Source organism: Gallus gallus, chromosome 2, assembly GCF_016699485.2.
Source record: "Gallus gallus isolate bGalGal1 chromosome 2, bGalGal1.mat.broiler.GRCg7b, whole genome shotgun sequence".
Taxonomy (NCBI): Eukaryota; Metazoa; Chordata; class Aves; order Galliformes; family Phasianidae; genus Gallus; species Gallus gallus.
The window spans coordinates 142,068,584-142,084,505 of record NC_052533.1 but is presented as its reverse complement, the minus strand read 5'-3'; the positions used below and the strand labels follow the sequence as shown (position 1 = coordinate 142,084,505).

Here is a 15,922-nt window from a genome sequence, read left to right as displayed (position 1 = left end):
CTGTCATCCCAATACTTCAAGAAAGACAGGGGGATCCCAGAGTAAAAACAAAACATCTCCTGTGACAAAAATAATAAAATAAAATAAAATAAAAATAATAAAGCAGTAAACTTGCCTATTCTTGGATCAAGCAGAAGTTACTTTTTATGTAATATGTTCCAATAAGTGAAGCAAAAATCCCAGTGCTACCTCCACAACATTTCTATAAGACTACTTAATCACAATCTCAAAAATTGACTCTGATACAGCAAAGAAAAGGAATGTGTACATTCCATAGATTAGAAAAATCACTCTGAAATCTGTAAGTCAAGGTAGGACACCTTTTAAAAAGCTGTGAGCTCCACAGAGCCAAGGCATCATCCCTATATGTGCCTAAGGAGCAGCTGGAAGTTAAAGGTTGAGCCAACAACCACAGTAAGACCAAACATCTTGTATGATGTACTGTGTTTCTTAAAGTGTATCATTCAAGTTTCATAAGATAAATTTCAGCACCGTTGTCAATTCAGCCTAAACTGATTAGATGATCTTTGAAGAATCAAAATTATTTCTTTCTTCTCATTTTTGGGTGCTAATGTACATTAAGTAGATTGTTTTGTTTTTTAAATGTTTGAAGGGATAAGCTTAAAATATACACATCCAAATGAAATTCCACTGCAGCTGAGACATCTACCTGGTCAAAGCAGGAACTGGTACTCCTCTTGCTCGAATAGATGGCTTTCCACGAACTACTGGAACCTCTGCATTCTCTGAACCACCATTCAAATACGTTAACTCTTGAAGCTGTGCCTGTCTGATTTCATCATTGTAGTCCTGAAACAAGGGAGGGTAAAGGGGGAGAAAGCAAATTTTTCAGCCACAATACCAAGTTACAAGCAGCAAAACAAAGCTCCTAAAAGGACTTCCTCTTAAACGAACTTCCCACTGAAAAGTTTAATACACTGAAGAGCGCTATAAGCATATTTCTAGAAGAATTCTATGCATTAACTGCAATTTGTGCTCAGATCATGTTTTTCTTCCCTACTGCATATTACCTCCAGGTAGCTTTATCACTTAAAATGTGAATGTTAAAATGCTGTAGATGACAGGTGAAAATAAAATAGAAAAATCAAGGTCTCATACTCTGAGCTGAGATCTAGCCTGTAGTTATTTAAGATGGATAGCTCATTAAAAGCAGGAAACATCTATTGCCTAGTGTTGCAATGTGGTACAGAAGAAATGCACTGTTGAGAACAGCCCCCCATGAATGAGGAACAGATTAGCCACCTATGCTCTTAAAATCATTTAAAATCTTAAAATGAAATTCGGTCAAACGTTCACTGTTCTCTCAAAAAAAGAGCTCCAAAATCTTCAGTTCTACGATAAGCAAGGGTGAATAAACTGAAGACAAATTTCTTATTCAGTTTCTTATTCAGTACAAATCTTCACTCAAGGTCTACGAAAAAGAAAACCGAAGTCATTTACATGGAACTAATATAGTATTTCTCAAGCCCACAAGAGTCTTTTCAAGGGACTTTGTGCCAACCTCCAAAACTGGCACATCACAGGAATAAGAGATAGCACAATGAACTCTTTGCAACTGAACATATTTTACTGTCATTTCCCTCCACTTAAGACGAACCAAAGAATTAACGTGCTGAAGTAAATCAAGACAATTCTTTATTCAGCATCTATACATATACAATAAATACCAAAATATTTATGGGTACTTTAAGAAGAATGAAGTGATGCTTCTGATAAAAGTCGCTCTTATATTCTGCAAATCTCTTCATTTCAAAGAAGAAAGGTTTATCCAAATACTACTGATTTTACAATTCAGTTATGAAATCAAAATATCTTCATCTCTTACCATTAATCTGATTTGTGTTACATTTATGTACTATGCATATACCAAAAGACCATAAGGCAGCTTTTCATTGTAGAACTCCTTCTGAAACAGTGTTGCACAGGAAGATTAATATTTCTATGAATTCAAAGATCTCAGTTATCCTTGAAACCTTCTCCTTCCCTTAAACTTTCACAAAGAAAATGCAGAAGTTTTCCTTTACACACCATTTATGAAGATTACTACTAAACTGAGAAATCTGTGGCATTATACAAGCATTTTGGCTATCTACTATTTTATAATAGGATCTGAAATTTAAATCACAACTGCCCCTTTGAGATCCTTCCCTAAATAGCATGAGAAACTGGCTGGCAGAGGATGAGGAATAACTGGAAGACTGAATCAACTGAACTGTTTCAAGAACTGCATATATGAAGCGTTTGAAATATAGATTCCATTGTAAAACAAAGCTTGAGATCCAACAAAGACATACTACCACAAGGAAGAGGCAAAAAAGCATTACTCTGATAACTACTGAACAGAAATCCAGAATGAGTTCTGGGTAGATTAGAATCAAGCACAACACCCACAAGTCTAGCAATTGAAAATGCTATTGACCATAAAGTCTGACAATAACAAAGCGACTAGGTAATTTAAAGGAAAGGAAGAGAATATACCAGAAGACAGATAAGAGTCAAGGCAACTTGATGAGCACAGCCAAAAAAACCCCAACAACTGTCAGAAACTTTTATGTCTTACTCAGTCATTCTGAAAAAGTCACACTGCTAGAGGTGTTGAAGGCTCATCTTCAATGTAAAGGTGCTTGCCTGTGATCTGAAAAGTAAGCCCATAGTATTTTTACCATACTCAGCTGAAAGGATATTTTGTATTTTATACTCTAGAATCAACTGTGATTGCATATTCAGACCTGATCTGGAAGCTGAAAAACTTCCATAAATCAGTATCAGCATTTAATATTGGAATGCATAGTTAGCTGGCACTGTTCAGAACAAAAACTGAGGTCATATATTGAAATCGGGTCTTCTTTCTGGAAGAAAACTGATAGCTTGCCTAGAAACCACAGCAGATCTTACAGGAAATAAAATCAAATAGCATTTGGCAGCAGTTAACCCAATATTTATTACTTCTAGAAGGGACAAAGCCAGTCCTTATTGCTTCATGGGGTTACTGCTGCAAGTAGCTGGGGAACAAGAGATTACACCTTTTAGAACAACTGCGATAAGATTACATTTGAAAAGCCAAAGGGAAATTAAGACATGATCTCATATTTCATAAGAGATCATGCAGTTCTGCTCAGTACAATCAAGGCAATGATCAAAATGTGAGTAAAAATGTCTAATCAATAAATAGAATTGCTCATTATAAGTCTAATTTTGCTGGTTTAATGGCAGTAAGGACTATAATTTGCTAAGTATATTTATTATGACATAAGTTAAATTAAGCTCAGTGAAGAAACAATATTTGCACAGGAACTAGACATACACTCTGACTTCCAGTGAAAGTAAAAGGTGTTTCTTATCAAATCATGGGCATTTTCATCTAAAAACAGCTGTTTGCCCACTAAAGCAGACAATCTCCTTACATCTCACTGAGAAGATACTTAAGCCTTCACACAAATTTGAATCATGTAAATATAGTAACCTGCTACATTAAAACTGCTCAGCATTCCTACAAATATTCTGCTGGGTTTCCCTTACCTCATCAGTTTGTTTGTCTGAACTGAAATATAGATGAAAAGAGGTGAATATATGTAAAAAAAGCTACTTGGAACTCTTAGACAGATTATTGATGTGGTGCTTGGTTATTCAGAAACAGAACATAAATCATAAACACAGAATGGTTTAGGTTAGACAGACCTCTGAGCCCATCTGCCCAATCCCTGCTCAAGCATGGACACCCAAAGCAGAGTGTCCAGACCCACATCCAGGCAGCTTTTGGAGATGTCCAAGAAGGAATCTCCATAGCCTCTCTGGGCAACCTGTGCCAGTGCTCTGCCACTCTCAAAGCACAGAAGTGCTTCCTAATATTCACATGAAACTTGCTTTGGTTTGTGTCACAGAGTAGTACTGGAGCATATGAACTACTTTTCATTAAGAAAGGTGCAAGTACGAAGAGCCAAGGAGCACACAATCAATTCAAGTCACTTGTAGAATTCCAGTTTCATGGATCTAGACTGATGCAAAGTGAATTCTCTAAAATATAAACGGTAGTGTTCTCAGGTCATCAGCATCAGTTGCTTCACCCTACAGCAGAACCTGCAGCTCAACTCAGGCTGTAGTAGCCATACAGAACAGGCATCCAACTGGTTCTTACACTACTACACTGACTAAACACAAATATCTGTACTACTGTCACTCCAAGATATGCACTTTTGAAAAGTTTTCTTACCTAAATCTCTCATGTTCCCAAGAACTTATACTAATCGAGAACAAAATTTAGCAACATTATCAGTGCCATATAAAAAGAAAGTGAAATCAATACATCTTGAACAAATACAGAAGCCAAAGCATGCTCATTCAGTAAAACTGATTTCTCTAAATTCTATGTAGCACACTTTCTAAACAAAAGAACTGCCTTGTACATTAATTAAAAACTATTTTCCTGGGATTATCAAGATACTAGGATAATAACTTTAATGAACATCAAGATAAAATATCTTACAAATTGATTATTCTGCACCATTTTATTACTTTGATCAAAGTCTAAGAAGGAAATACAGAAATAAATACTAACAGGGATGAGAAACTTCTTGATTTCTTCTAATGCATGTCCCATTCTGGCATATGCTTCTGCTGGTGGAGCAAAAACTTCAATTAAAACATGAAGGTCATCATTTAGGTGGAAGTATTTTGCCTCTCCACTTTTTCTCAATTCTTCCTCCTAAAAAAAAACAGAAAAAGGTGTGGGTTTTTTTTTTTCCATTTTAAACATTTTAATGTAGGTATTAGAATTGCTTTGGATGCATTTATGCATACTGTATGTTCACGTTTAGATATCAAGAACTAAAAAGCTTAGAATTTTATACTTTCCTGACACACTTCAAACAGGCTTGTTGCTAAATATCAGAAAATTATCAATTTGCTTATCAACACTAGAAGCCTTGTAACCAGAAAAGGACTCAGCAGCTCCTTCTCATCTACAGGAATGGTAATACAAGGCAGGAAGCTTTCAGTTTTCCCCAAGAGCATCAGTTTTATGTAGAAAACACAAAGAAAATAAATAAGAAAATGGAAAGCTTCTTTTCTCAAAGGTAACGTCTTTAGAAACAGGTTTGTTCCAATATTCCACAATAGCAAGATTTTTGCCAGTATTATTTCCATCTCTTAGTTTTAATGTATTCCTCAAATGCTTCTCATTTATTTTCTGTTCTCACTGAGATGGTGTGATGAATGAGTTCCCAAAGAATAAATGAGAAGTGTGGTCAACAGGTTGAGGGAACTGATTCTGCCCCTTTTTTCCCTGTTCTCATGAGACCCTACCTGCAATATTCTATCCAGCTCTGGGGTCCCAAGCACAAGAACATGAACTTTGAGCAGTCTGGTTTAGTGCAAGGTGTTCCAGCAGGGTTGGAACTAGATCTTTAAAGGTCCCTTCCAACCCAAATTACTATTGCTTCGAGCACTGCCCAGGCAGCAATGATTAAATTGCTTGTTTCAGTACCAGCATTACTGTCAGATAGAAAAAGATGTGTAGTCTATCTACAGGAACAAAGCTTCTCTCCACATTTTAAGGATTATATCATACAGAATGATATAACTTATTTTTTTTGTTAAATATCACATGAAAGTTTCAATTAGAATTCTATGATTCTATGACTTTCTAGGAAATACATGCATTAGTCACATTTTCGAACTTGCCAGCCTTAACCAGTAACTTGTTAATCAGTAATTAAATTCTAAGCTCCACTTCAGTGTAAACTGCTATTCCTTCTCATACAAAAGGAACAGCACTGAGTGGTTTTATATTTTAGATAACATTATAAACCAGAAAAGGTGGCCAGTAAATCATGGCACACTATTGACAAGTAGTATTTTAATTTGTATCAGTAAAAAAGTGCAATTCACTAGGAAGGTGATGTGATTGTCTTCTTACTGATTCGCACTGCCTTTGTCTGCTACAGCTTGAGTCAGATCACAGAATCATAAAATCACATGATCATGAAATGGTTTGGGTTGGAAGGGACCTTCAAATCATCTAGTTCCAACCCCCCTTCTATAGGCAGAGACAACTCCCACTAGACCAGGTTGCTTACAGCCCCATCCAGCCTGGCCTTGAATGCTTCCAGGGAGGGGGCATCCACAACCTCTCTGGGCGATCTGTTCCAGTGTCTCACCATCCTCACAGATACATCAGAACAGTAAGAATGCATATCTATATTAAGCTATAGATTTCTGCTGTCTTCTTGTAACAGATACTGTCACCATAAGCAAATATCTTCCATTAAAACAACTGAAATCAGACGATGGCTTAACCTGTACACAGCATCCTAAATCAGGGCTGTGAATTTTTTTTCCCTTCTTGTACTTAATTTACTTTCATCACCTGTTATTCTTTGCCTATAAAAATAAATGTTATTAAATGTTAAGTGTTCTTTTCTGTGAAAAATCTTTGACTTTATACAGAAGTCTTTCTAAGGTTAAAACACTGTGACATGGACACTATACACTATAAGCAGTATTAGACTGATCTATAATGAGCCATTGCTAATGCCACAGTTACTTTCCCAGGAACTCTCATCTTGGGACTATACAAGCAGCTTGTAGTAGCCTCAACACATAATTGTGACAACAGGTTCCTTATAGAAAACAGACTCCATCTGAATCCAATTAATACAAGTATATTTGGTGGTTTTTATTTGCTCCCTGACTTTTTTTGTTGGATTTGTTCATCCCTCCAAACATTTTAGGAAGAAATTCAGGTATCTCAAGCACTCTCTACTGAAATATTCAAGTCTTACCTTTGTCTTATCCCTCATAGAACCTTTTCCCAAAATAGACATTTTTGTCAGTGTTTCTTCCTGCAAGCGCTTTAGAGAATTGCCACGTGGCCCCAAAAGCTTTCCCACAAAGTTAAACTGCAAGAAAAGAAAAAGACATTATGACCATTGGATTTCTAAGCACAGAAATGTGCAAAATTTGCTGAAACAACTTTTTGTTCTAGGTGCAAAAAAGCAACAAGTGTTTAATCATAAATGACAGTCACTAAGTAGAAACGTATAGGACAGTTAACAGCACGTTAGGGACTACCAGATGTGAACTGAAACCTAGAAGTATCTGAACTCAAAGAACTTTCAAACAGCACAGATAAATGACACATTCAAGGCTGAGACCAGATGTGCTCAAACCTCATTTCAGTTTTTCAACAGTTGTTATCAGGTATATAACCATAAAAACAAAGCTGGCAGCAATCCCTCACAGATGCAGTAGCACCCAACAAAAGTTTTGAAAATGAAAAAATCTGAATTGCCTTATGCTGCCTGTAAGATTTATGAAGTAATATAGCTACTCATATAATATACCCTACACTAAAACACAGAAACAAACAGGGAATTAAATCCAGAATTTATATGCTTATATTTTCTGTCTCAAACAAAAATGAACATTCTTTAAGGCATTCTCAACTGTTTCTCAACCTCTATCATCACTGAAGTTTACCAAAACCAGCTGCAGTTCATAACCAGGGCAAAACACTATTAAAGTAACTAAGGAGAAGGTAGTGATGCACCACAAATGTAAAGGAACAATATAACTCGCTGAAAACCCAGACATCTCCATTTGCACAAAGCATCAAAACAGGCTACTGTGAATACCTGGTGCTCCTTCAGCCCAGAATGTGATTCAGAGGGAAGATGAGTCAAAAACACAAATTCAAAACCCCACCCAGAGGAGAGAAATAATAAAAAAGAATCTGTGTGCTGTCATTTAAGGATACAAAATTGGGTTCAATGGAGCCAGGAGGCATGAGAGATCTGCACAGCACATATATTCCCAGATGCATACTGAGAGTAAAGGTATGTAAATTCAATAGTTCGCTTTTGTACATCTATGTGTTGCATTTTGGAAGGTACAGGAAATCTGAAGGATGGTTAGAGAAAATTTTAAGATTAAATTAAACAGACACTATTTTGATTTTTTTTTCACATACTAAAATGTGCCAGTAAACATGAGATACACTTTGAAATTTGTATGGAACAGCACTTACTGAAAGCATCATTTTATTCTATTATAAATAATACCCAAATTTGGAGATTACTATTCAGGTATATTTACTATCCCCTGTAAAGCTTTATAAAACCATGATATCCACAAACTGTAGCAATCTAAGGTGACCCACTTATGGTAACAGTTTTAGGCATAAGTGATATACAGCAACACTATAAAACAAATACCTTTAGACTACTTGTTTTTCTGACCTCATTTATGCAGCTGTTTTTCAGTTGCTTCTTCCTCTAGTACTGTATGATTAGAGGACCACAATGGAGGGCTCATTAGAGCCCTCTATCATTAGAGGACTCATTTGATCTCCCTGTTCCTCTAGACGAATCCAATAGCAGTTGACAATGGGGCAGTAGCAGCTCTAACAAACTCCACTGTTGCTACAATGGAAGTGCTGATGGAAAAACAAGTCCAGCTCTGGTTCTCCTACAATGAACAAAGTCTACAGCCCCAGTTCACCTACTTCAATCTGAGACACAAAGAAACGCAAGCAATAAAAAAAGCCTATTAAAAATGAAAACGTAATTCTTCTCTCTTTAGTACATGCAAGCTCAATTCCTGACTTAGAAACAGGATACAGTTGAATGAATGGCTACGGATGACTGGTCCACACAAGCTATTGAATAAGGCCTTTTATGAACTAGTCTTTTCTGAAACTAGCAGATCAAATCTCAAAAAATAGTAAGGTGACACCTTTAACTCTGCTGTGGTACCTCACTTTATTCCTTACAGGTTTTTTAGATACTGTCAAGGAAAATAGATTAGAAATAGGTTGCCCAAAGGAATAGACTTCTGCTGTGCCGAGAGCATTCACGAGGTCACCAGGAGGCTGGACCAGAGATGTCTTAGAATTCCCTTCCCACACAGAATTTTGACTTTATTTGCAGTTACACCCTTACACAAGGGTGTAACTGCAATGAAAACAGTCAAACTAGTTGCAATAATTTATTAAAAGAGAGAGAGAGAGAGAGAGAGAGAGAGAAAGAAAAAGAAAACTCAAACACCAAACTTTCAAGTCAGTACTGCCTTGTCATTTTCTTAAATAAATGATCACTACTAATGAACAGGGACTTTATAGTTTAATGCAAATGGAAAGCTTCATGAAATGGAATACTACATCAACTTTTCAAGCATTTCAGGTTACTCATATTTTCAGTAAAATAGTCTTGTAAATAAGGAAAACAAGTACTACATACATTTTTTAAAAGATTTTTCCATTTACAGAAGACTGCTAAAAATATTTTTGAATGTTGAGTAGCTGCACTCTGATATAGTTAATCTATTTTACTATGTTTTCAAATGGAATTTTACCCAAAAATGATCATAGTTTAGGAATAGGTAATCATGTATTTAACTATTCAGTGCATAGTGCTGAACGTTTAGTTGAAACAAACTACTTGACCACTGAAAACTAAAAATCCTAACATAAAAATACAAATGCATGCTTCCAATAATAGAAATGAGTTCTACATTCAGATGTCATTTTCAGAAAGAAAAGAAAGTAACTAGAAGGCTTTGGAGCTCTGATAAGAGTTTTCTTCTGTTCACTTCTGCTGTTTAATATCAAATAGCACGTGTGTGTGTGTGTGTGTGTATCAAGTGTACCAAGTGCTTGCTTGACCTAGAAAACTAATATCAAACATTGTTGTCTTTTCTACAAATACAAGAAAACCTGTAGTTCGGTCACTATACAAGTAGCCATGCAGGTGGACAGCTAGAGATAATAGGTAGCACATTTAATAAGCATGAAAGTTATTAACTGCATCCTGACAATCACTGAACTAGTCTTCACTGGGCACTCAGGCTTCAAATATTAGACTTGTCACCTTTAAAGCATGAGAAATCTGTGCTGCAAGACTGAAATTCTGCTGATTTGAAGGTACGGTACCTTTAGATATAGCTAGATATTACTAGAAATAACTTACTACATAGTCTTATTACTCCCACATAAGAAAGTTAGGAAAGGACTGACCTTCCATAAATAAAACCCATTTGAAATTGAATGAAATCTTTCAGTAAAGTTACTTTGAACATGTACTGAATTTCTTGAACTGATGAACATTAAATAGGAAGTATCTGTTCAGAAAAAGCTTTGCATAAAATGTCTCACTAAGATACTGAAATGCTCCAAAAGATAACCACTAAATCACCTTCACTATACAGAGTATAATATTATCCCCAGTAATCAACAACGGGGACTGGAACCTAAGGTAAAAAAAAAAAAAAAAAAAAAAAAAAACACAACATGGTAAGACAAATTTTCATTACAAAATTAACAAATCCAGCCTAGCTGCTGGTGGAACATAAGGGAGTAAGTCTGGTAAATCCAAGCTAGCTCTTTCATAAGTTTCTCTCATGCAAGACTCACAGCTACTTCACATGCCTCACACTCCTGAAGTTCTTTTGTCCTTCTGAACACAGACATAAAAAAAATGAAATATGGTCTGGTATTGAACTCAAACTGGTAAACTCACTGAATGAGGCAATGAATAGTAAAAACATGATATTTATGTAGGTATGGACAAGTAAGATCAGACCAGTCGCTTGTTACCTCTGGTGCAAAACCCAAGCTGCCAGATTCTTCTCATCATTGTCTTCGCAGTACAGCAGGATCATAACTGAATTGCACACTATTAGTCAAAACTGTACCCAAATTTGCTAGTTTCTGCCTAATACTGTACCAAAACAGTCACATTACTTTCCACTACTAACAAGCATCAGCCATGAATGTCATTCTGTAGTGTGGATAAAGCTATGTTAAAAAGAGATACCTATACATTAAAACAGCTTCTATGATCTTAGGTAAGAATTAGGATCTTAGTATGGAATACAGTATATAAACCTGAAGGTAAAGCAGTCATCTCTAAACTGCTTTCAGAAAGATTCAGAAGCTCAGATAAATGAGCTTAGGAAACCAGATAATAGCAAAAAAGTTGAGACATTTTAGCAAAAAGTATCAAGACTGAGAGTAACAGACTTGAGTAGACTGGATTGGAGAAGACATTAGATATTGCTAAATTAATGCCAAGAAACATTCTCCAATAGCGAGTGGATAAATGGTACCCCCAAAGTCTCACAGCGGTACTACTAAATTCAACACAACCTCTGCTAATTCCTCAGGCATAAGATTCTGTCTGTTGGCCACAACGTCCACCTGCCCAAAAATGTAGGTTAGCTACACTGAAAGCATTTGTTTCCCTTGCACAGATTACCTTTAAATGCTGTGCAACTAAAGAATCTCCAATATATAAATACACATATTATTTTTTTTAACACAGTAAGAAGATTTTACACTAATAGATAAAAAGTAGTAAGGTGGGTTTTTTGCTTTTTGTTTTTTGTTTGTTTGCTTTTTGTTTGTTTGTTTGCTTTGGCTTAAAGACTGTATTCTCTCTAGATATTCCAAAGTCTTCATTTTAAGTATTTCTGCACATAAAGTACAGTGGAGATTATGGACATCATTGCTTAGCTCTTCCTTCCTTCAGAATTCTCATATTAAAATATGTCTTTAACAATTACCTAGATACGTATTTCCTTACCAAAGCAAGGCTTGAAGCTACTTCCTGAAAACAGCTGTGGAAAAAAAAGCACTTCTACAAAAGTTACAAATACAAATGAGATATTTTCTTTGTGAACGTTTAATCTTCTGTATGAATTTCAGGGAAAAAAGGAATTAATGCCAATGCTGTAGCATGTTTAAGTGTATATATTACAGGAAGTAGGATATAATAGAAAAAGTAATCCTCGTTTATCCCCATCAAGACAAGTCTGCTGAGACTGGTTCATCCAGCTTAAAATACTTAGTGAAAGTACAAATATCAGACCAAATGCTTTGCTGTAAAGCTCTAGCAATCCAGTGCCAAAGCTGTAGAAAGTTTTCTTGGCATATTAGTTTTCTGCAATGGTTCATACGTAATAGATTCACTAGGAGAAAAAGTATTTAAGTTATGATTCAGTGCACTTTCCCTTCCAATGACCTGAAATCAGGAAGAGTTCAAGATTTTCCTTACTCATTCCAAGAGAATATGGTTTCTATAGGAAGGTAAGTGCTTCAATCATTTATGCTGTACCAAACTGCTCTCTCCTCCACACAGCTCTCAGAACAGTAATAGATCTTTAAACATCTATCCAACTTGAAACTTGGTTCATTACAGCAAAGTTATTCAACAGTTCTCTAGTGCTAAATCTAAGGCTTGTTCTTCCATATCACTTCAGGTTATATACTTTTATTCTTTCTATTTCTCATTCCTACTGAGAGAGTTTTGTTTAAAAAAATAATAATAATAATAATGAAAATGTGTATTCTAAATAGTTACGTAATTAAAAAGGCTGCTTTGAAAGTAATACCTCCCATGCCTTTATGTTGGACCAGAATTTCAAAGGTGGAGGTTTGGGAAATAGCAGTAGAGGTTGATGTATTTCAATATTACATTTTGTTTCCATATGACATGGCAGAAGAGCAGTCTGATTAAACGGCATTTGACATGGAAGTGCATATGAAGCAAAACTGTGAAACTGAATTCCTCCATGTGGAACAAATGCCACCCGCTGACATTCATCAACTCTTGCTGAACATTTATGGAGACCTAACAGTGGATTTGGGCACAGTGAGGTGGTGGCTGGTGCATGCATTTCAGCAGTAGTAACAGCGACATCAAAGATTAGCCACGTACTGGATGTCCATACACAGCTTTCACACCATGAAATGAACAGCATCTCCCTACGAGTGCAAATCAGCAGATTACAACCAGGAAACTGCATATGGAGCTGAATATCGGCTTCAATACATTGGAAACAATGGTGGCAATGCTGGATATCAAAGTTTGCACCAAGTGAATGCTCACACAGAAAAAGAAAGACCTTATTAACTATGTCAAAATCTACTGAATCAATAACAGGCTGAAGGTGATGGTTTCCTGACTGGAGCCCAGACAAACCATCAATTCTGACCACATCATGACACTGATGAAGCCAAAGGTTCCAACTTCCAGTCAGGACGAAGACGACAACTTGGCCCTTGCAACACAATAATGCCAGGCCCCATATCAGTTGAAGACCATAGAGCACTCTGTTGGACTTGGCTGGGCTGCCCTACCACACCACCATGTAGTCTGGATTTGGTGTCTTCTGACTTCCATCTGTCCAGGCCAATGAAAGACCCACTACATGAGCAACATTTTCCTAGCAGTGACACCATCACAGCAGTGGTGAAACAGTGGATCGCATCCAGTGGTCCAACTTAGAATTTGCTCTATCAAATGGTCTTATTGTGCTCTTTGTATCTGTTGTAGTCTCCATGGAAAGAAATAGGAGGCGTTAATTTTGGAGTGACTTATGTAAAATATGAATCTCTTCAAAACTGTGTAGATACTTTGAATACCTTATACATAACAGTCAGTTTTAAATATGTATTCTAATTTTAAATGTTGAGTTAAAATACTTTAAGAAAGTAACTTTTGAGAATATAGATTATCACTTCAGGGGAATAGTGCAAACCACTTCTTATGAACTTCCGAAATCTACTCAGTATTTAAATATAGTTCTGTAAGCAGTTTTCAAAATGGTAGCTTGTCAAAAGGTGGAAGTGATTATTCCTGCAGTTTTGATTGATTCTGTGGAAAATCATCATCATTCCATTTATCATCCATTAAAGCTATTTATCTGAAGTCAGAACACTTCAGTTTACTAAGCTGGCAGAACAAAATCAGATGTCTGAGATTACAGACTATTTCACAATGCATATTTATCAGACGCATGTGCTGGGGGGGATAATACCCTCCTGTTGCATCTGTACATATGTAAGCTATGAAAATTTTCAGAAATTCAGGCATTTCATAGAAGCAGTAGGATAGATTTAGAGCCCCTTTACTCTCATACTGCCGCATCATGATCTTCCATTGCCAGCACTCTTTATTACTACCTTTATGTCTGTGCAAGTTTAAAGAATCATTTTTCAAGCATGACATCCAACAGAAGTTACAGGGTTGCATTTTCACACTTGACCTGGAATCAGCAAAGATATTCAGCTGATGAAATAGCAAAGTATATTAAATCACCCTAAGCTCCAATTTCTAACTGAACCAAACCTCACTAAGCTAACAGCAAGTTAGACATCCAGCATTCATATGGACTCGTTCATATAGGTAACAATCTGGAATGGAATCCTACCTCAAAAAATTGGCCCTTTTCCATTGAGGCTGCATAAAATCCTAACTTTTCCACTTACTCTTGTTTGTCATACATGTCTCAGAATAGGACTGTAGACAGCATCATAAGAACATACAAAAGTCTCACCTAAATATTTCAAAATGATTCCCATATCTTAGCAATACAAAACTTCCATAGGAATCCACCAAGCTAGACCAACATGAATTACTCCTAACAAGACTGTATATAACCAGATTTTGGAAAGACTTGCTGGGGCCTGCAGCCTACAGTGGAGTTCCCACACAGTTCTATCTCACCAAATAATGCCATCATCAAATTGAAATATAATCGCTGCATTTTTTAATGGCACAAGTGTTTCCAAGGAACACAAATGAAAATAATTCAAATGCACAACCAAACTTGAGATGAAACCAGAACATAACTCCTTCAAATATCATAAACTGTTTCATAGGAATGACAAAATTCAGGCTGTTCTGGTTATTCTATCACCTTCTGTGAAGATTCAGATAGAAGTCATTGAATCATAGCATCATCAGTGTTGGAAAAGACCACCAAGATCATCTAGTCCAAGTGTCCACCTACCACCAAAATGGCCCACTAAAACCATACATGACACCAATTTTGCCCCTCAGTTCTTCTTGAATTTAACTGCAGGAGGAGGAGTAAAATGAATAGTATACGATGTTGTTACCATATATTGTCTATTTGATCGCAAGCATCTTCTTCTATACAGGAAAATATTTCAGCAATAACTGCACCATCCTCTTTATCAAGTATACAGGTATTTCTAGAGTGAGACTAAATGCTATTGTACTACTGGTAATTAACCTATGAAAGATAGAAAAACAAAAAAAAAGTTAGGAATAGGCTGCTCAGGGGGAAGGGGGTGGGCAGGAGAGGGAGGGCTCCTTCTCCAGAGATATTCAAGATCCATCTGAGTACTTTCCTGTGCACCGTACTGTAGGGAATCTGCTTTAGGGGAAGGCTGGACTCAATGATCTCCACAGGTCCCTTCCAATGCCTACAACTCTGTGAACTCTCTCTAGTACGAGAGATTACAGTTAGGCAAACCTAACACATCCACATCAATACTCAACTGTTGAACTACTATGCAGAAGACCAAGAAAACAGAGATTTTTTTCAGGGAGACCAACAATAACCAAGCAAAGGAAAATGGGAGATACTACTTTTCAACCTGAGATATACCAGATCCCCTTCAGAAATAAAACCAGCAGCTCTGAACTTCAGTTGAATAGCCTTCTACTGCAGTTGACCTGTCACCTTTAGGTATGTCAGAGGTAATGAGCCTGAGTATGCAAAGGACCAAGCCATGATTCTGCAAGAATACATCTGACAGGATAGGTAATGTGAGCAGTCATTACAATGATGCGTTGATCAGATCAGAGCTTGAACTGTCTGACCTATGTTGAGGCTATTATGATTTATTCAAGGAGTCACTGGAGAGGTTTTAAAGTGGGAAAGCACAATGAAATACTTAAAGGGAACTCAGTTAACTCTGTGTCAGCTTTAGTGAGGTGTTTGAATGGTGAATAGCACATTGGTGGGCTGATTTGGTGCAGGGATCTCAAAAACTAACTGGTATTTCATTGATTCCACCTATTTATCTAAACAGCAGAGACATCATGACTTACCAGAGAATCACTGGCAAGCAGCAGAATGTTTTCTGTTAGCAAAA

The 15,922-nt window shown here is 36.5% G+C and overlaps 1 protein-coding gene across 6 annotated transcripts in view; it reads right to left on the bottom strand.

Moving 5' to 3' along the window:
• The window catches only part of KHDRBS3 (KH RNA binding domain containing, signal transduction associated 3), an 80,755-nt gene that overhangs the window by 38,437 nt on the left and 26,396 nt on the right, over positions 1-15,922 (bottom strand). For all 6 annotated transcript variants that reach the window (XR_211861.5, XR_006937138.1, XR_003074072.3 and 3 more), the window contains exons 3-5: positions 6,801-6,917; positions 4,577-4,723; positions 671-810 (exon numbers count right to left, since the gene is read on the bottom strand). Coding sequence is in view for 3 of the 6 variants with exons in the window: in XM_418427.8 (XP_418427.1) it covers positions 671-810; positions 4,577-4,723; positions 6,801-6,917 (404 nt within the window). In the remaining 3 variants the exon portion in view is untranslated. The remainder of the gene's footprint in view (positions 1-670; positions 811-4,576; positions 4,724-6,800; positions 6,918-15,922) is intronic.